Consider the following 21,617-nt stretch of genomic DNA (forward strand, 5'->3'; position numbering starts at 1 on the left):
GAAATATTATCACAGGGATTTCCCTGGCGGTCTGATGGTTAAGACTCTACGCTGCTACTGTCAAGGGCCCCGTCTCAACCTCTGATGGGAGATCTGAGACTCTACAGGCCATGTGGCACAGCCAAAAAAAAGAAAAAGAAAAGAAATATAACCACATTGTTTAGAAATATAAAAGTAAATACAAGGGGAAAGGGAAGAGGAACAGCTGAAAGAAACACTTGGTCTCAGGTAAAGGACTCAGATGGGATGGAGTAGGCAGAGGATGGCTGCTTTTGTTATAAACCTTGCAGTATATTTGATTTGTGAAACTGCAGATGCTTTTTTTTATTAGTGATTACTTTGATGAAAGCTTTAAAATAAGTTTAAAACTCAACCCCAAAGTTTCGTAGTGGATATTAAATAGAAATAACAAATAATGAGCACCTTTACAGCGTTTGTGCACACAGCAGCTATTCAGTAAGTACTGGTTTCCTTCATTTTGTTAATTAGACAGGGTATATGCCTGTAGTAATATTTATGTGACTCAGAAGTTAAGTGGTTGGCTAAGCAGCAATGTGAGGTACGTCACAAAGCAAATTATGCACCCTTCTCATCTTTTTTTTTTTTTAATGGATGATTTTATTTTTCCTGGAACCATATCAGCTTTATGGCTATTGTTTCTTAGAGTTTAGACTTCTGTGCAGCTGATACATGAAAATCATCTGGTTATTGAGTGAATCTAGAGAGCTATGCATAGACCAAATTTTAAAATACCTAGCAACTTTGAAATTATTCTAATAAACTTGAAAACAATAATATCTATAACTAGATTATAAATTATTTAAGGCCAGGGATATCTCTCTCTCTTCTATTGTTACGTCAATTAGCTGCTTTATTTTTCGGGTCCACAGTGCCTAGACCACTATTACCTTTGTTGTTTAAGCTCTCACTGTGGTGGATGGTGGTGTCTGATGTTGAAAAGAAAGCCACCCAGCATGAGGTTCTTGTGTATTTCATGGACCTCACATACTGTGTATCTAGATTTTGAACTTGTGAACATGGACCATATATTCTACCATGTCAGTATGTCCAGGATAATGACTACTATGCAAAAACATGTTCACTAAGCATCATTAAGTATGTAATGAATACCAGCTAAGTGCTGGTAGTCACTGTACTAAGCTCTAAGGATATCTCAGTGAATGGGACAGATAATGACTCCTGCTGTCTTAGAATTTACATTCTAACAAAAAGTTTATTGAATTCATGTAATGCAGTAAAATGATGGCCCACACTGAACCATTTGAGCAGGATAAAGAATTGTATATATAGTTTAATCATTTAAGGTATGTTTGTTGTATGATGTCAGTGCATGCTATGAGAAGGAAGTAAGAGATATCTGATCTTTTTTCTCTTTGCTTTTCTTTGCAGATAAGATGCTCCAAGTCACTTGCAGCTCTCTGCAAAAGGAAAATCACTAGTGCTCTGCTCTTGCCATAATACCAAACCTTTTGACTTATGCATTGGTGCTGCAACACACTGGAAGAATTGCACAGAGGTTCCAGGAATACCTTTCCCCCCACCCCCGTTTGAGTGATTCTTCATGGATGGAAAAAGATTTGAGTCTTAATGATTATCCTGTTTTAAACCTATTCTCTGTAGTCTGAACTGCTTAATACATTAGGCCACTTACTAATGAGCCACACAGCCAGCTCTTGTCAGGAGCTGGTTGAAAACCGTGCTGTGCACGGAGCAGGAATGGCACAAGAAGATAGCCGCCGTGGTCAAGTGCCATCTTCCTTTTATCATGGTGCCAACCAAGAACTCGACCTGTCCACCAAAGTGTACAAAAGGGAATCAGGAAGTCCTTATTCTGTGTTAGTGGACACCAAGGTGAGCAAGCCACATCTCCATGAAACAGAGGAGCAGCCGTATTTCAGGGAGACAAGAGCAGTGTCTGACGTGCACGGTGTTAAAGCAGACCGGGAGAGTTCTGATGACACAGAGGAGGAGGAGGAGGAGGAGGAGGAGGAGGTCTCCTACAAAAGGGAGCAGATCATAGTGGAGGTAAACCTTAATAATCAAACGTTAAATGTGTCTAAAGGGGAGAAGGGTGTCTCTTCTCAGTCCAAAGAGACTCCTGTTCTTAAGACAAGCAGTGAGGAGGAAGAGGAAGAGAGTGAGGAAGAGGCCACGGATGACAGCAATGACTACGGAGAGAATGAAAGGCAGAAGAAAAAGGAGAAGACGGTGGAGAAGGTCAGCGTTACACAGAGGAGAACGAGGAGAGCTGCCTCTGTCGCCGCAGCTGCCACTTCCCCTACTCCCAGAGCTACAAGAGGTCGTAGGAAGAGTGTAGAGCCACCTAAGCGTAAGAAGCGGGCCACAAAGGAGCCCAAAGCACCAGTCCAGAAAGCTAAGTGTGAAGAGAAAGAGACTCTGACCTGTGAGAAGTGCCCCAGGGTGTTTAATACTCGCTGGTACCTGGAGAAGCACATGAACGTTACTCATAGGCGCATGCAGATTTGTGATAAGTGTGGCAAGAAGTTTGTCCTGGAAAGTGAGCTGTCCCTTCACCAGCAAACAGACTGTGAAAAAAATATTCAGGTAGGTCTTATCACCAAGAGGGCAAACTTTCCAGGATAGAACCTGGCTGTTTCAGACTCACCTGGTATCTGCCCAAGAGAATAAATACAGTAGAGGCTGAAGGGACAGTTTTCACCAATTTATCTGTTTTTTTAAGCCCCTGCTTTGGTATTTTCAAAACCAGGCTTAACATTTTCTTTCAAAAGCATAAATTTTAACTGACGCTGGACTAGTGGGAACCCAGGTCCATTGGAAAGGGGAATCTGTTAATAGGTGATTGACAAGGAGATGAAGTCAACACTGACTTGGCACTGAGATTTACTCTTGTAAGACATGTAATATAGTTCATTCTGGTGTCTTCGCTGTCAAGGTGGGAGATATCAAGTAAAAGTCAGAGGAGTAGAGAGAGGTCCTTTTCTAAGGTTTGAAAGGATGCCAGGTTCTAGTACAGCTGTTGGGGACAAAAACCATAATGACTCAGACTGGTGGAAATGGAAGATCTCCAGGAGTGAGTTTGCTTCTAAACCAGTGGAGAGATGACAGCACTAAATTTGTCAAGAGGCTAAGCTCATGGGAATATGCAAACTTTAAAGGAGGCTGAGCTGATTGAAAATATTGCCTACCTGGCGGTAGGCTTATAGAATGCTACGGTGTAGTATTAAAGTAACAAAACACGGTATTCGAACCAGGTTGGTGTCTTGAAAGGACTATGTTGTGATAGGTTAAGAGGTGTGCTAATTATGTTGTGTGAACTATGATATGTTGAGCTATGTTGGTTTGCACATGTAAGTGCATATTTATGAATATGAATATTCATTCATAAAAGGTAAGTCTATTAATGTCTCCAAAAGATATGTAAAATAGACATTTCTTGTACCATGCTTAAGCTGAACTTCTTGTAGAAGATGAAATCGTTTGGTTTCAGTGTGTTTCTTGGAGTACTCCTAATTTGAAATGTTCCTTATTTGTCATTTTTCTTCCTTGTTTTTAATCAACAACTGAAATCATTACTTTAAAGAGGTTTTTTAAAAATATGAATTAGGGGCTTCCCCACTGGCTCAGTAGTAAAGAATCTGCCTGCCAATGCAGGAGACATGGGTTTGCTCCCTGAGCCAGGAAGATCCCACATGCCAGAGCTAATCCCGTGTGCCACAGCTAGTGAGCCTGTGCTCTGGAGCCCCAGAGTCACAGTTATTAAGCCCATGTGCTGCAACTACTGAGGCCCTTGTGCCCATGCTTTGCACCAAGAGAACCCACCACAGTGAGAAGCCTGAACACTGACCGCGACTAGAGAGTAGCCCCCGCTCTCCACAGCTAGAGAAAAGCCCCCGCAGCAACAAAGACCCAGCACTGCCAAAAATAAATAGAGTTATAAATAAATACATATATAAATTATATTTGCTAAAAATTCACTGCACTTTGATTCATCAGCTGTGACTTGACCTCTGGCATACTTGGTAAATAAAAGAAGACTGAATCGTGGCGCCTGTCACTCAGTAACTACTGGTGCCAGGACTTGGTTCTCAATTGGTTGCAGCAGTTCAGGCCAGAGGAAGTGCGATGCTGTGCTGCACCCTAGGGGTCAGACTTAGTTCTGTAACGATCCATTGTTGAAAAGGTGTCTCTTGATCTTCGTCTTTGTGTAGTTGTTTTTTGGATTTTTTTTCCTTTTAACTTTGCTTCACTACGTACAGAAGGGGCTTTCTTGGTAGCTCTCCTGGTTAAAAATTGGCATGCCCGTGCAGGAGATGCGGATTCAGTCCCTGGGTCAGGAAGATCCTCTAGAGGAGGAAATGGCAGCCCACGCCAGTCTTGACTGGGAAATCCCGTGGACAGAGGAGCCTGGCAGGCTGCAGTCCATGGGGTCCCAAAGAGTCAGATACAGCTTAGCGACTAAACAAGAAGAAGAAATGCAGAAAAGAAAACATTTAATAAATCCTTTTTTTGTGTGACTGTATTCACTGTTCCTTACTGTAATTTCATTTAAACTTATCATTTAAGTTTTGTAGATTCTGCTGAATGAACTCTTTTTGCATTTCTAATCCTGATGACCTTATAACAAGTAAAAATTAAAGCTGTGCTCTACAGAATGAATGGCTTATAGGGTTTGTCTGTCCTTTCCTCCAGCAGTATCCAGCCAGAGGCTTATCTCTGTGACTCTTCTTGGTCCTCATTTCCTGAAGTAACAGTGTGTTCAGAGATCTTTATTAAATTTTGCAGCAAGTAACAACTTTTTCCCTTATGTATTACAGAGGCTGATGGTTACCTAGAACTTCCTAATACTGTTTTTAAACAGAAGTATTATATTTTGATACGTTATGATATCCTAGACTAGTAATGATGCATAATACAGGGCAGTAGGTGGATTGCCTGTGTCTCCTACAAATGCCTGTGTGAGATCTGGATCTGAGCTCCTCAGGAAAAGGGAGGATACCAGCAGCTGAGGGGTTATGTTAAATTCTGCCAGAGGGAAATGTTTAATAGAGAAAATTAGGAAAATATAGTAAAATCTCAGTAGTTTGTATTAATGAAGACTCTGAATATGTTCGCTAAGCTACAGAAGTACTGTTATTCTTCCGTAGATCTATAACCATTCACGTATGCTTTGTTTTATCTTGCTTTTATGTTAATTTAAAATTAGTTTGTATCCTCTGGTAAACACATATTAACTACATAGTAACCCATGTGTAGGAAACAGCTGCTTACAGTAATCCATATTTTTAAAAAAAAAAACAAAACTTGAAGGTTCTTTTCAAAGGTACAATACTAATTTGATAAAAGCAGTCAATTCTTTGATATTAGTGGAACTTTATATTTCTTTTTGTCTTACTTTTTGCCATTGTGTTCATACTCCCAAAGTGTCTCTAAAAAAATTCATCTTAGGAAGTGGAACATAAAGATGTTGGTTTTGAAATCTGGACTTCATGAAAGAATAGCATTTGTTTGGGTTCTGGTCTGTGCCACAAATCTAAAACACACCCACTTCTTGAGACTTCCCTGGCAGTCCGATGATTAGGACTCTGCACTTTTATGCTGTGTCCTGGGTTCAGTTCTTGGTTGAGGGAACTAAGATACTGCAACCCATTCAACTTGGCCAATTTCAGCTCCTGGTCCACAGGTGAGGCTTTCTGGAAACCCCTATAAGTAAAGATTATTTCTGTTTATCCTGCTCAGTGTGTTTCCTGTAATAAATCGTTCAAGAAACTCTGGTCCCTTCATGAACATATCAAGATTGTCCATGGATATGCAGAAAAGAAATTTTCCTGTGAAATTTGTGAGAAGAAATTCTATACCATGGCTCATGTACGGAAACATATGGTTGGTAAGTTGCTTTTCTCTAACACCTATAATTTTCCCTTATTCTTTGGTGTGTTTTATGCTTCGAATTGGGCAGCATATGAGACACTGCCTTATTTGAATCAGTTTTGACTTGTTGAAACCAAATGCAACATGTCTTCAGTAAGCATCACCAGATTGGATGGTAGAGTCTTCCACACCCAGGTTTCTTTTCACCATTGTTATTCTTTCAACTTTGCTGTTACAGCCTCACAGATTAGAGGGTAGTAAATTAAGATGTCCTTACAGTAGAACATGTCTCTTTTCCAGTTTGAGCCTTTTGGTGACCTGATTTTGAGTATAAGTCCATTCTCTGTTGCAGCACACACAAAAGATATGCCGTTTACCTGTGAAACCTGTGGGAAGTCATTCAAACGCAGTATGTCACTCAAGGTGCACTCCTTGCAGCACTCTGGAGAGAAGCCCTTCAGATGTGAGGTGAGCCTGGGCTGGCCCTCAGGCCCAGCTGTGGGGGCTGGCTTGTGTGTGTATACGTGGTGAGCAGTGGAAGAGAGGTATGCCTTGTGCAAGGCACAGGCTGCATTTCTGCAGAACCATCAGACCCATGTGCTGAGCGCTGTGTGTTGTTAGCTCACTGCTGGGTAAAGAGCAGTCATTTTTAACACAGTGTTGACTTTCTTAGATTAGGTTAAAGTTGGGACTAACACGTGGTGAATTATTTTACTTTTCTCACTCATTCAGAGAAGTTGGATATACTTCAATGATAATTATTTAAGAAATGTTCCCTTTTATCAATAACTCAGCTGGGAAATACAGCAGAGCCAAACAGTTGACCCAAGCAGGTTCTGTTTTGAGTGTGAAAAATAAATCTAATCTCAGACTATATAGGGTGGGCGCAGGTAAAGCTGCTATGCCTGGCATTCAAAAGTCTCCACTGTGTCCAATGCAGAACTGTGACGAAAGGTTTCAGTACAAGTACCAGCTCCGTTCCCACATGAGCATCCACATCGGGCACAAACAGTTCATGTGCCAGTGGTGCGGCAAGGACTTCAACATGAAGCAGTACTTCGACGAGCACATGAAAACACACACTGGTAAGGAATTCTTGAGAAAGGTACAGATGTGTCTCGGGCGCTTATTGATGATCACCTGTGAGTCGGTTTACTTAAAATTCTAAACCACAAGCCTGCATCCTAAGTGCAAATGCCGCTTTACATAAATCTGATATTGAACAATACAAATTTATAATATAGAAAAATTAAGCTTTTATCAATTTATTTATTTCAAAAAGTATTGTTAGTGCCTTTTAACTGTGAGTTCCTTCAAGGTGATGGACTGTTTATTTGGGGCACAGGATCTCCTGAAATTGTATGAAACTTATTTTGTGTATGTGTATATGTTATTTTTCTGAGGAAAGGATTCTAGGTCTTTAAAAAATGGAGGATATTGACTGCTTTTAGCAGAATACCCTCTCAGTATTCTTACAGTTTGATTGGAATTGATTTACCAAAATTCACTACTTTTCATGAACATAACCATCAACTGAGGTTAAATAATGTTTTAACTGCTTTATGTTTTCACGGGTATATGCTTCATAGCATAGAATTGTCTTGTAAGCATTTGATCACCCAGCCTTCAGAGAGCTGGTTAGAATAATAGCCCAGTGTAAACACTGGGGCATTGTATCTCCATCTCATCTTGATGCTCTGGAATTAGATGTCTGTGCACAAACTGAACAGTATGAAACATTTTTCAAGCTTTTAAATAAAATCTAATCACAGAATTCTAGGTTTTATTAGTCTGCAAAGTAGCAGAGCTAGAAAGAACCACAAGAGATTATCTTGCTTAGCCTGCTTACGAGTGGTGAGGAAATTCTGCCCATGTCTGGGTCTCTGTAGTTCCCATTTCTATATTTAAAGTCCAAGGAAGAATGCCTGCCTGATGGGCTTCTTTCCCCTTCAGAGCAGAGCACCTCAGATTTTAAGGAATAAGCTAGAGGAAGAGTCATGAGAGAAGTTTAAGTAAACTGCATTTCAAAAGGTAATGCTAACTTTGAAGCCTAAGCAGAGAGCAGTATATATCAGAGTATTTAATAGATTCTCCCTTTAAAGTCTGGTGGTTCTTGGATAGATTCTCAGTTCTGTGTCAGTTTTAGGGCACAGTTTTTTGTTAATTCAGCAGGAAACTGTTCAGCAGAAAATAAGTCTTTTTGATGGCAGAAGCTGCTTCACACTCACAAACAGTGCTTGGCACATAGTAGACGCCCAGTTAATGCTTGTTGGAAGCCTGGAAGGAACGTCCACCATGTGAGCCTGTGCCTCTGTGCTCACCTCTTCCCTGCCTGTCTTCCTGTGCTTCTTCCTCCGTGGACTTTCTCCTCCCCTTCTCCTTCTGTGTTTCTTCCTCTTTCTTCTTTCTCCTTCTTTCTTTTTTCAGGCCCTTAAATGTCCAGAGTATGAAACTGAAGTGTACGTTTCATGATTAATGTACTTGTTGAATAAAAACAAAGTTTTATAAATTTAACATATTCTCCTTTGACCAAATAGGCAACCTGAACATTTCCTATTTCTTCTAAAGGAATATAGCCACCTATATTCACTTAAATGTTTATTCTTCTCATTAAAAGTAGTAGTACATACTTATGAAAGTATATTAGAAAATATGAAAATTGCAATGCTCTATAATCTTATCAGTGAGAGATCACTACTGTTAACATTTTAGCATATATATTTTTTAAATTCTGTGATTTAATATATATACAGATATTGTGAAAAACTTTGTATATTCATATATGTATAGTAAATAAAACAAAAGTTGGGTCTTTATGCTCTATTATAACCTACTTTTATTTTACTGTATTATGTCATTAACAGTAATATCATTTTAATGGTTGTGTAATAGTCCTTATAAGTTTGTTGTAATAATAGCCATCATTTATTATGCACATATATGCCAAGTATTATCTTAAGCACTTTGCATACATTATCTCATTTAATCAATATAACCTTTACCACAGTCCTGTTAAGGATATTATCTCCATTTTACTTTACCAGTTCCCCATTGGACATTTAGATTTTTCCAATTTTTCTACTGTTATAAGTATTAATAGTACTGTGACAAACAACTTTCTGGCTAACACATCCATGATTATTTTCTTTGATAAATTCCTGGAAATGGGATTATTAGGGCAAAGGGATGTGTGTATTTTTAAGAATTGGTGGTATGTATTGCCGAATAGCTGTCCATATACACTCTTAGCAGTGGTGCGTGAAAACACTCATTTTCCCAACCCTGTCCAATGTAAATAAAATAATTGTTGAATTAATAGGTGAAAAATGGTTTCTTTTTGTGTTAATTTGTACTTAGTTGCTAAGTAAGATGGAACATTTCTTTCAGTACGCTTGTTGGGTATCAGTGTATTTTCTGAATTGCTTATACCTTATTTGTATTCATCCTGTCATTGCAGTGTTTGGCTTTTTCTTATTGTTTGTGGTAGCTCTTTATATAATAGCTCTTTGTGTATATTTATGTCCCCTGGACCTTGTTTAACAGCAATATTAAAATACTTCCCCCTGGTTTGTCCTCTGCCTTTTAATATTGTTTATGATGCTCACACTGAGAAAGCACTGCCACTCACTAGCAGTGTGACCTTACCTGAATTATGCAACTCCTGTAGGCCTCTGGTTCCATTGGTATCAGTATTAAATAAGGATGACAGTAGTACCTTGGAGAGGACCCAAGAAGGGTTAGTTTTTACAGAAGAAAAAAGACAGCTCTTACGGCTGGTTGGAACCACTTGTAGAGTGTGTTTTGGTGGGGATTAGGCCATTGCAGGAACTGACATTGATTGGGCTATTTCTTTGCAGTTAAACAGAAGTGAGGCAGATCTTATCTAGGGAAGCGACCAGCCCTCAGGCAGGGTTTCCTGGGATGGTGTGGACACGGGGTGAGTTCAACATAGAATAATTGCTGATTCTCCTTGTACCAGGCATAGTGCTAAGTACCTAGAGATATAGAATGGATTAAGGCCTGGTTTTGCCCTTAAAAAGCTTATAGTTCAGTGATAGTAATGGAAATAATAATAGTAGTAGTGGCAATAAAATGCATTGAATGTTTACTGTGTATCAAATACTGTCGAATTTGATCAAATACTGTCGAATTTGATCAAATACTCCTCGAATTTTTAAGTTATCACAGTAACCTATTATTATCTTCATTTTTCAGATGAGGCTTAGAGAGTAAAGAACCTGTCCAAGGCAATCTGACTCCAGAAACACATACTTAAGTCATTCTGATACAAATTTAATGAAGCAAGTAATAAAATGGAAGGATACACAGGACATGATGAGGGCAAAAAGCACCATCCCAGAGGCTGGTTCTCAAATTCCAGAATTTGTCAGCGTACCCAGTTAGGATCAGAGGGATTGATCTGTGCTAAGTAGTCTGTGTGTGTGTGTGTGTGTGTGCTAAATAGTCTTGATGATATCTTAATAAAATTGCTAATTTACAGTGAAAAGGCTGAATGATGGGTGGTTCAGAACTCTTACGTTCTTTGGTGAGAATATTCTTTGCCTAAAATAAAATTTATATTAGTTGCTAAATTATAATCACAAGATTGTCAGGGACAGGAAATTATAGGCGAGGAAGGTAATCGAATGATCTTAATGGTGAGTCCCAACCTTCATTGAATTCAAGAAGTCGTCAGTTCCATGACAAAGCTAAGTTTATATATCACTAAGAAAATGCTGCAAATTAAAGAATGAAATGCCATCGATTGTTATGGTATATATCAGTTTCACAGATGTCAATATTGGGGGGGGATGCATGTCTTAGAATTAACTAATATTTATTTATTGATGTTAAGAATCTACTCAGTGGGGTTACTGTAATGAACAAGGCTAAAATAGTCCCTAGGTTCACAGACTTTATTGTCAGCTTAGCGTGATAGACAATCAAGGCCTAACAGTGGTTTGGTAGTGAGAGCATAGTAAGTACAACTAAATGAAATTGGCTAGAATTTGATGAATTAGGCGGGGAGAGGAGGCAGGGAATATGATAAGACATGATACCTGAGAGCAATAAGCAAGTATTGGATCACAGGATAAGCCATGTAGAAAAGTTTGAGCTTTATTCTAAGGACAGTTGGAAGTCCTTAAATGGTTTTAAGCAGAGTGTGACACAACTGTCTGAAAGTTCACTCTGGCTACACAGTGTGAAGAGTGGATTGATTGGAGGGTGGGGAGCAAGAATACATAAACTGAAACCAGTCAGATGGCTATTGCAGTAATCCATGTGAAGGATTGTAATCTTACGGTAGGCCAGATATATAGATACACAGATTTCTGATGGTGCTTACGGATATTCATAAGCAGACTAGAGTGGTTATGTTTATTGGCCAGATCACTTTTTCCTTTGAACAGTGCAGAAGACAGCTAACTAGCCAAATTCTTGCTCTTTTTTATCTTCCCTGCAGATTCTCTCTTCATTTATATTGTGTGATCTTCAGATTCACTATAATACTATTTCTTACAATTAGGTTAGCTTTATCTGTATATAACAGGTCACATCATAAGATGTATTGATATGTGTTTCTAGTTACCTTGATGGACTTAGATGTTAGTACCTCCTCCAGCCACCCATTTACTAGCATTTCCTTAAAATGGGACATTGTACAGGTGGTTGACTTCAAGTATTATATTTTTATTTTTCCTTGTTTCACCCTCATTGTAATCTTGCCTTGAGGTTTCAGGGAAACTTTTATCATCAGTCATTAGCACAGTTAAAGATTGGGCCTAATAAATAATGAGAGAGTTAGGTGAGAGTGTGGGTTTATGTCTTGAACAGCAAATGTGGAAAATTTGGTAGGACCTCAAGAAATGGATAAAAGATTAGTAAGTAGTAAAAAGGACTCATTTAAATTTGAATACATGGATTTGTGGTAGACCAATTCTAATAGTTTTTGATCTATCTGTGGCAAATCATTATAGCCTGGAAGACTACAAATGAGAGATGATTAGAACAATCCAGTATTGGACTCAGGTTTGAACACATATCAGAAAGTTACATGTCCATATATTTAGTAAACTTTCAGTCAAAACATACGGTGAACCAACGAAGTGATTAGTGAAATGGAGAGTGTTTGCCTGTATTAGATTAATAATCAAAGATTAGGTCCTTTGGCTCTGGTTTCATATGGCTGTTAGGAATGAAGAATATTAACTCTGGAGAGTCAAGGAGGAAAGGGTCAAGGGGATTAATAGGTTATCAAATAGGTGTGCTTTTAAAACATTTTATTATACAAATGAATCATGTTTATCTTAGAAAACAGGAAGTACCTATAGGCATAAAAAGAATAAAACATCACTCATAAACCCATTATCTAAAGATAATCACTTGTAACATTTGTTGTATTTTTTTTCCATATTTTCCTATATGCATTTTTCATTAAAAGTGGATAACACATGCATACATTTTCATAACTTGCTTGTTTTACTTAATAGACTACAGATAATAGATTATAGATTTTCATGTTAACAATTACATTTCTATACTTTTTAAAATATTGTTTTTAATGACACTCTCCATTAGATAAGTATATCACAATTGATCAATTCCATTTAACATAGAATTTTAAGTTTCTGATTGGAGGAAATGGATTAAAAAGAAGGAAGGCAAATGGGTACAGAATTTATCTAGAAAGATGAATGTGAATCACAGTGAAGAGTGGCAGTGATTGAATAATAAAAGGTAGGAAGATAAAAGAAATATTCTAGTCAGCAGATAGTACTGGTAACAGTGGAGAAAACTGGTCTGTCCTGATGGTTCAGTTCAGTCTTCAGGAAGTGAGGGCAATTCTGGCTTCCATTGAAGGGGAGGGCACCAGGAAATTTCCATTTTCAAAGGCAGAGAGAAGTAGAGACTGCAATATGGATAAAGAGGTGTTTGCCAAAGGGTTAGTAGTCTCAAAGTGAAGGAAAACAGTAAGAAAATAACATGCCTTTGTGTGTGCAGGAATGCACAAAGCATTGAGGTATAAAGTGCTGTGGTTTTTGTGTCTGGAGCCATTCTGCAGAATTTTAAATCCTGCCTCTCCGCTAGCCATAGAAGCTTTAGCCAGTTTCTTAATTTCCTCATCAGTAAAATAGGGGTAACAACATACCTCCCTTATAAGGCTGTCAGGATCACCAAAGGTTAATGAGATGTTAAGTGATTAAAACATAGTAAGTAAGTAAGTAAGTAATACTGCATATTAGAACAATGTGCAGTATCTTTTATTTATACTGAATAGAATAAGGACATCTATTAGAAAGAAAGGGAGCAATGATTGAAGTGAGAGCAAACTCTTGTAGCAGGAGCTACAGTAAAGATAGAAGCTACATACACTGAGCATTGGTGAAGGAATTGATTAGTGCAAGCACATGGTCACTGAAGCACATGTGTAGAGGTACTGCACACCATACCACAGCATTCTGGATGAAGTGATCACAGACACATGTTCAGACATCATTTTGTTTCTCCCCTATGACCCAGGGAGAGGAGCAGGCAAACAGCATAGAATAAGCAGTAAGTCCAAAGGAAAGCTTAAAAATTAATCCCTTAGAACCCAAACCCAAGTTCCTCCCTAGGTGCACTTAGAATTATGGGGTTTTGTTTCCTTTTTGGCTCCCTGTCCCAAAGGTTCTCCACCAAGAACGGTAGCCTGCCTTTCAATCCTCCCCACACCCATGGGCATTTGGAAATGGTATGGGGACATTTTTGATGGTCAGAATTTCTTGGGGGCATTTAGTAAACTGGATCCAGGACCACTGAGTGCTCTTCAGATGTGCAGACAGTCCCATGTGATGGAAAACTGCCTGCAGAGAAACACTGCATTGTGAAATCCATGTTGTAGGGTGAGTCAGTCCAGTATTTCCCCAAATACCAAAAAGTAAGCCACATGCTAAGGATTAGGAACGAGTAGACATACGGAGACTTATTTACTCCATGGGACATTTTCAGCAAAGTCCTACGTTGTGTTGGAATGTCAGAAATTGCTTACGGATCAGCTGGCCTAGCTTAAAGGCAGAGATTCATCTGTGGGCTTGGTCCCCTTGAGCACAGGAAAGCCATCTGACCACTTCTTCCTGTAGGATGTGGAAGATCACTTTTGTAGATGCCTTTTTTTTTTTTTTAATCTTCTTTTACCCAAGCCCCGATGGTAGGTTGTATATAAGTTTTAGTTGTGTTTGCTGTTTTTTGTGAAGTCCCAACTTTGGGGGACTCTTTTATGACTATCAGAATATAATATGCAGTAAGGGAGAGAAGTGGTAACCTCCTTATCTAATATGAAGGGTAGCTGGAGCACATACTTACCGCCTAGTGTGTTAATCATGTCTTTGTGTCTGTGTTCATCTCAGGAGAGAAACCCTTTATCTGTGAAATCTGTGGCAAAAGCTTCACCAGCCGCCCCAACATGAAGAGGCACCGTAGGACTCACACAGGCGAGAAGCCCTACCCGTGTGACGTGTGCGGCCAGCGGTTCCGCTTCTCCAACATGCTTAAGGCCCACAAGGAGAAGTGCTTCCGGGTGACCAGCCCCGTGAACGTGCCGCCTGCTGTCCAGATCCCACTCACAACCTCCCCAGCCACCCCAGTTCCTTCTGCGGTGAACACCCCCACGACCCCCGCCCCGCCCGTCAGTATGAACCCTGTCGGCACTCTGCCCCCTCGGCCCATCCCCCACCCCTTCTCACACCTTCACATCCACGCTCACCCTCACCACCCACACCACCTGCCCATCCCCCCCGTCCCTCACCTCCCCCCACCTCCAGCTCTCTTTAAGAGTGAGCCTTTAAATAACAGAGGCCAGGGTGAGGACACGTTTCTGCGGCACCTGGCAGAGAAGAACAGTGCAGCACAGCATCACTAACATCCATCTCCTTAAGGGTGTTCTCCACGAGTCACGTGCCCCTGTATGAGCTTGCAGAGAGGGGGTTGGTGAGCCTTTCTGTAGCTGTCAGACTCAGCCTCCACCAAGAGCTTTGTCATTGTCTTGGTGAATCAGCACATCCGAGGGAGTGAACAAGAAGACCTTGAGCTCACGGAGGGAACGGTCATCTAAACCAGGGAACCACCGAAGTAAAGCCCAATTTGCTTGCATTTTCTGGTGACTTTTATAAATTTCAAATACTCAGACTTGTGGAATTTTATAATTTCATATCAGCTGATGAGGTATGCTTGCTTTTATATCCTGGACTTCTCCTCAAAGAGGGGACAGGCCTGGTTTCCTTTGTACTAATCGGGAAGGCTGTGAGATTAATCCAGAGCATTAATTGTATCACTGTGTATCGTAACAAATTATTTTCAGCTTTTGGTGCTGGCTTCAGAGTTGAGCTAGCTGTGTTTCACAGTATATCAAGCATTATAGAGAAAGACAGAAATTTTCTTTGTGTAGCTCTCCTAATGCACTCTTTATTTTACTACAGAAATTATTTTAGAGTTTTTGTATAGACTTCTTTAGTAGTCTGTTTCTAAAATGAAATGTATTTCAATAAGCGGTGTAATTTTTTCAGTGTAGCTGGACCTATGTTGTAAAATAGAAAAAATTTTTATAATCATCAAAATGTGATTCTTAAAGATGCATATAACTTCTATAGTTCAAAGTTATTCTTACATCCGTACAACTCAAAGGTGCTTCAGAAAGTAGATGTATCTCAGAGGGTCTCCAGACCAAGTTATTGCAAAAAATGAGGTTTTGCTTTCAGAACTTGACCTAAGTCCTCGGTAGTTTTTTAATCTCTGCTTAACACTTGGGGGGTCTGTTAGGCTTATGGACATGCTCTGTCCTCCATGTTCCGTTTGGTTCAGTTAGTGTGTTAAATGGAATGATTTGCAGGGGGTTGAGCCTTTTCCAGGGAAGTCACCTGAAGCTGGCCTGTTTTGAAAATCTGAGTCAAGCTGTTCACCATCAAGAGGAGGAAGCTGGGGAGGCTGTTTCATCTCAGTCACGTCTCACTTCCCTCAGAACTGTGTTCAGGTTCAACCTTTGTGGGATGACAGATTGAAGTCTCCTGCTACACTGCTTATTTTGAGGTTACTTTGTTTTTCTAGAATTGTTGTGGAAAGAAAATAGTACATTAAAATCAAAACATGATGTTGCTGATAGTGGCTGAGAAATTTGGATAAGAACACAAATGGGCTATGACTTTTAAAATGTCTCTTGTATCAGTGGATATAGTCACAACATCAAACTGTTCAACACAGTGAAAATTGCAGTGAGGGGAAGAAAGTGACATTTTACCGCCCTGTCCTCTGCAAGTAATTACCTGGTAGCAGTCTTCTTGGTGATAAGAAGAGCCAATCTCTAATTTGGGGCAGATTTGGAAGAGTTTGGGCAACTTCTAAAGAGCATGGTCAGTTGGGGGTTCATTATAGGAAAGGCTGAGCAGAAGGGCTAACAGATTATTTTTAACTGATCACATTCATCCAGACTCAGTATACCTAAAAGTTTTGTAATTTTTCATGTCAGTGAACTGAGTTCCAGTGCGAAGTCTACTTTCTCTCTCTCTCCCTTCCTCGGTTTTTTTAATCTTGAAATTTCTTCATTTTTCTTTCCTCGGGCTTTTAAATCTTTGCGTGACTCAGAACCCTGACTCTTATTTATTTTTATTTTTAATACTAAGTGTGCAGAAATATTTGCAGCACTTTTCTGGCTTATTAGCTCTGTGGTAGGAAAAACTGGAACTCTCCATTGAGGTTAAGTCCCTATTTTTAAAATGCTGCATTCTCTGCTAGCTTTTTGGTTTAATACTTCCAGATTTTTTTCTTTCTGATTATTGCCTTTGTCTTCTATAGTGAGCATAGGAAAATTGGGGAGTGAGGCAGAAAAGTATCTTCAGTATCATACTTTTCTCCCTATTTTTGGATGTAACTTCTAAAGAATGCTGTTTTAAATGTCTGTATACATTCTTTGAACACTCGAGTACCCAAACCAATACGAAAAGCTAATTTATTTATGACTGTTCTATCTTTAGTGGCTGCCTCCCCTTACTTCCACAATTTCCTTGGCATTCCATGACAAGTTTGTGGGTATACACCTTTGTGTGGACATACCATTTTTTCATGTCCAAGCTTATAATATTAAAATGATTTTTAAGATGTAAATTGAGCTTAATTAATTGGTTATACCTTATTTTATTCTAAATAAATTTACAGTATTGGGCTGCAGTTCTGAATTCTAACTGGAGACTTACAGAATCAACCATTTTATGAGGTGTACTATAAATTACACACTGGAAAATCCAGATAGTCATATTTCTTTTTTCATTCAAGTGAATATAGCCATAAAATATCTGCTACGTAGGAAAACCAATACTAAGCAGAAAATCACTACCACCCTTAATAGAAGCAAAAAATAAAAAAGGATTATCTTTTTTTAAAAATCAGCATTGTCACACAATACAGTTCTTAGTGAAATATATTATGGAACAATCTGGAAACTCAAATTTTTCCCCTAGTTAAGTATACCTTCCCTGATTTGGGGTTTGTGGTCTTCAGGAAAACTGCTCAGAATATATTGGCTGCTCACCAGTGTCAGATTACATATGCCTAATGAAATGCATTAAGAATATTCATAACAATGTTTCTGAATAGAAGGACTGCAAGATGAAGCCTTAAACACATATGTGCATCAGGTTTAACATGCTTAAGACTCAAACTCAGGGTTAAAAATTTGATGGGATCCTTTACTAAGATAAAAGTTGTGTGGCGTGTTCCCTCCCACCTATGGTACAGCACCCTGTGACTTCTTCAGAAATTATTACCTATTTGTTATCTGTTTATGAAAAAAAGAACTCTGGAGGAGTTTGAGTTCTCAGCCCTTATCTATACTTAAATTTCAAAGACAACAAAGGCCACATTTCAGCATTATATAGATATCAAATTGAGGCTGTTTTTCATGACTTAAATTTTACTGTCTTCAAAGGCTTGTACCATTGCTAGAATTAAGACTGACTTAGCAATTCCCAGCTTGAGTTGATACTGCTTTTTAATTTTCTTTTTACATTTTTCTATTCTCGTGTAGATTTGTCGTTCAAATATAAACTCTTCCTTAGCCTAAATGAAAGGCTGCTTGTTGCTTTCTCAAATTGAGAGGGACAGGTTTATACAGAGTTAGACTTTTTACATTTGAATGAAGAAAATAAGATGAACAGTTTAAAGCATGTGGCTTCCTTTCCATGTATATTTGTGATTTGATTCCTATTTTTAGCAGGCAGGGAAGTCTCCACGTAAAACTTGACTACATAGCTCACAGTAGCCTTTACAAATCAATTACATATACTTTTACAGTCTACCATTTACATTTTCTGTTCTAAATGAATGACTGAGCATGGACATTGCCATAATCATACCATCTTTCTTAAACCAACATTGATTGGAAGAAAATTTTCATGGTGGTTAAAATGTCCCCTATATACACTCTCTATATATGGTTGATTGTCCCTTGTATTCTAAAGGCAAAATGCTCTGAAGAGATGCTTGTAAGCTTTTGATTTTCTATTTCTTGACTTTTTTTTTTCAGTTTTTATGTTTGTTGAATGGATATGCTTGTTAAGCTTAATTTTTATTTCACTGGAAATTTTAAATTTTAAGAAAATCAAGCAGAAATAGAAATTCATTGCAGATACGTGTGTATATATGTGTGTGTGTGTGTGTGTGTATTTACCACATTTAAAGATTTCAGTTAGTGAAATACAGAATGGTGGGTGGGATTTTAATGTTTGGAAAAAGAGAGAAAGAAAAACTAAAGTTAGAGAAATCCTTCTGTTTGAGCTACTGTATAGAAGAGACAACTTTTATTATTATGTTGCTGACCAACATGATGAACATTTTGATGCTGTTCCAGACTGTATGAGAAGTATTTGATGAAAAAGGGATAAATTACATTTAGGAGTTTTATGAACTATGTCCCATTATAAAAATCAACTCACTTGGATTTCTTCAGACTATTAAAATTGAGCAAGTAAATATTGGGTTTTAATTTTCCTCTGCCTGAACCAAGATAGGAAATTTCCCAAAAGATCTTTTTTTTTTTTTTTTTTTTTTCAGGAATGAAAGGTCATTAGCCATGTACTAGTAACACCCTAGCTAACCTGCTTCTGTCATCTGTAATTTGTGACAAATAACAATGACCTTCCAACCCTGGACACTACCTCGATAAAGTGAACCAGAGATCCTCTCTAGACTTTCTATGGAAGCCATAAAAGTTGCCATCAAGATATCTACTTTCATAGTTCTGTACTTTTATACTCTCTGGACTTTTTGTAGACTTTGTGATCAGATCTTTTTGTCTTAGAGGATAGGTTTTGCAATATTCAAAGGAAAATCACACTCCTTGATTGTCCCAGCTTTGAAGCTGTAACTCAGTACTTTTGTTTAAAAAATTAGATAGTATACCATTTATCATTTGCAGAATTGCATATCCAGAAAACAAACTTCTCTTCCTTATCCCGTAAATGGAAGCTATACTGTTGTCAGAAACTACTTACAAAGTGGATTTCTACCTTGTTAGACCCTGTGTATAACTTGATAATATATGTATTGTCACAATGTTCCTGGAGTTGTTTTTAATTTTCATATGACAGGTTAGTGAGCGTACATCTCTCTAATCTCTCTTGCTGCAGCTTCAGTCTCTCTCACTCTGTTCTTGAGTGCCTTCAAAAAGCCAGCATCCTGGAACATTCTTTTCCTGATCTGAATCCTACCTCTGATTATTTCATCCTCCATGATCATTGGAACTCACCTATACTCCAGTTGATTTGTCTCCACCAGCTCGCTGAAACCTTGGGTGTGAATTTTTTATGCATTTCTGTTTTGTTCCATTTAGATTACACTTTAAATTTTTATTTATATCTTGTTTCTTCATGTATTACATCTCTATTGATGAAATATTTTATCCTTATCTTACTCCTCATGTGTTTTTTCTTTCACCAGAAACTAGATGGTCCTTTCAAAGAAAAGGTCACTAAGTATCTCTTCTGAACATCTTTTTCTCATCTTAGTCTTCCTGAATGCCTCCCCTTTCTGAGTAAGGGGTCGTGAATGCTGCTTTTGCTATGCCCTCTTCCTATGTGCTCTCTCTCGCTCCTAGAAACATTTTGCAAGGTTGTACTCATTATTTTATTTTAGTCTAATTTCAAATTGCTCTCTGGGTTTATCAGAAGTCCCTTACTGAGTTTTGATCTGCCTCTTTTATCCTATCCCTCAAAACCTTCCAGTTACTTTCTCTTCTGCTTGTTCTCATCTAATTAATTTTTAAAATATTGTTGATACGTAATATATGAAGGATGTAATAAAAAAGAGGTTTCCTTGTATTCTTCATGTGAGATGAGCACCTTACTGATAAAAACATTTTAGTCATTGGCTCACCGTTCACGGTCAACACTGTAGTTTGTGCTGTGTGCAGGCCTCTTGCTCCCTTTCAGTCCTCCTCCAAAACTGAAAACAAATTCAATTCTTTCAAATGAGGAAATTATATTGCGCTTTTTTTTGTTTTTAAGTAAAAGAAGGCTGTTGAGTATGTTGGCCTTAGTCAAAATCTTTCCTTTCTGACTTGAAATGTCATGTCTCTTTCCTTAAAGTTAATAATTCTAATACTCAGGTTTTCAAGACTAACTAATAACCACATGAAGTGGGAGTCTAAGAAGGCAGCTGTTAATAAATTCTTACTGCTTTTTATCTGGTGACAGTATGTTATTGATGGGATAGTGCAAAATTGTGAGAATGCTTATGTTTGATAATGAATATGTTCTAGACATTTGAAGATTTCAGTGGCTATTTGGAATGGGAATACTAGTTTACAAAATGCAAAAAGTTGATTTCTACAGAAATAAGTAACAAAAGTTTCTTGTTTTAAATCTTTTTACTTTAATATGCCTTGGTAGTCCCCATTATTGACCTAGAAGTTTGCATCTTTTATGTAGTAACTTTCTACCAAAAGCAACCGCTTTGTATATCTGGCTTTTCTCCTGGGACTCTCAGGCAGTACAGCAGTGGGAGTGATGGGGGGCTCACACTGAGGAGCCACATCCCTGAGACAGGCTGTTGGCTTGTTTCATGTCCACGTCTGTATGAGACACTTGGCACAGGTATCAGAGGGTCTTTGCCCCGGAGAAGTGTCGCTTCCACTTTCTAATTTCACACTATCTGAGCTTCCCTGATGAGACCAGGGATGTTACACATTACTTGAAAATGATTTGGGGGACAGGGCAAGAAGGAGTAGGAGCTGAGTTTTCCTTCCAAAGTTGGAAGGAAGTCTGGTACTTGTGTTGTTGGGTTTGGTCAACCAAAGAGCCTGTCTCTCTAGTGGATGTGCCAGAGAGTCCAGGTGTTTCTAAATATCCAGCTCCCTTGACAAACACAGCTTCCTTCTTACCTGCCTGTCACGGGTGGAAAGGGACTGTGTGATTGCAAGGCCAGAGACTCCAACTCACATTCTGCATAAGACTTGAGGCTATGTTTAACTGCATTTGAAAGCTCATGGGGAAATACTTTTTTCTTTTAGAATCTCTAACCTGACCTGGAAATACCTTTTCTATGCTTGATCATTCAACTCCTGAGACTTTTTCCAAAAGTGAAAAGGAAAGAATGTGGCATAATTTTGGTGTTTCCTGCTAGAGTTGTATCCCCAACCATACATATGCAGCCTCAGAGGAATTCTCAATCTTCTGCAAGTTTTGAGTACGCCTTTTCCTCTTTTCTTGACATGGGCAGTGTGA

General features: G+C 38.6%; 1 protein-coding gene across 1 annotated transcript; it reads left to right on the plus strand.

Moving 5' to 3' along the window:
* Positions 1 to 1,674: 1,674 nt before the first annotated feature.
* On the plus strand, positions 1,675 to 14,770 carry ZNF652 (zinc finger protein 652). Its single transcript, XM_068979005.1, has 5 exons — positions 1,675 to 2,586; positions 5,740 to 5,887; positions 6,224 to 6,339; positions 6,812 to 6,956; positions 14,259 to 14,770. Exons 1-5 carry the CDS (start codon positions 1,675 to 1,677, stop codon positions 14,768 to 14,770), a joined length of 1,833 nt encoding a protein of 610 aa, XP_068835106.1.
* The last annotated feature ends 6,847 nt before the right edge of the window (positions 14,771 to 21,617 follow it).

This window comes from Capricornis sumatraensis, chromosome 8 (assembly GCF_032405125.1).
Source record: "Capricornis sumatraensis isolate serow.1 chromosome 8, serow.2, whole genome shotgun sequence".
NCBI lineage: Eukaryota > Metazoa > Chordata > Mammalia > Artiodactyla > Bovidae > Capricornis > Capricornis sumatraensis.

Excerpts from the sequence above, each read along its gene's own strand:
- ZNF652 (XM_068979005.1), top strand. The coding sequence starts at position 1,675 with ATGAGCCACACAGCCAGCTCTTGTCAGGAGCTGGTTGAAAACCGTGCT. Across the intron at positions 2,587-5,739 it reads ACTGTGAAAAAAATATTCAG|TGTGTTTCCTGTAATAAATC; the intron begins GTAGGTCTTATC and ends TATCCTGCTCAG. Across the intron at positions 6,957-14,258 it reads GCACATGAAAACACACACTG|GAGAGAAACCCTTTATCTGT; the intron begins GTAAGGAATTCT and ends TGTTCATCTCAG.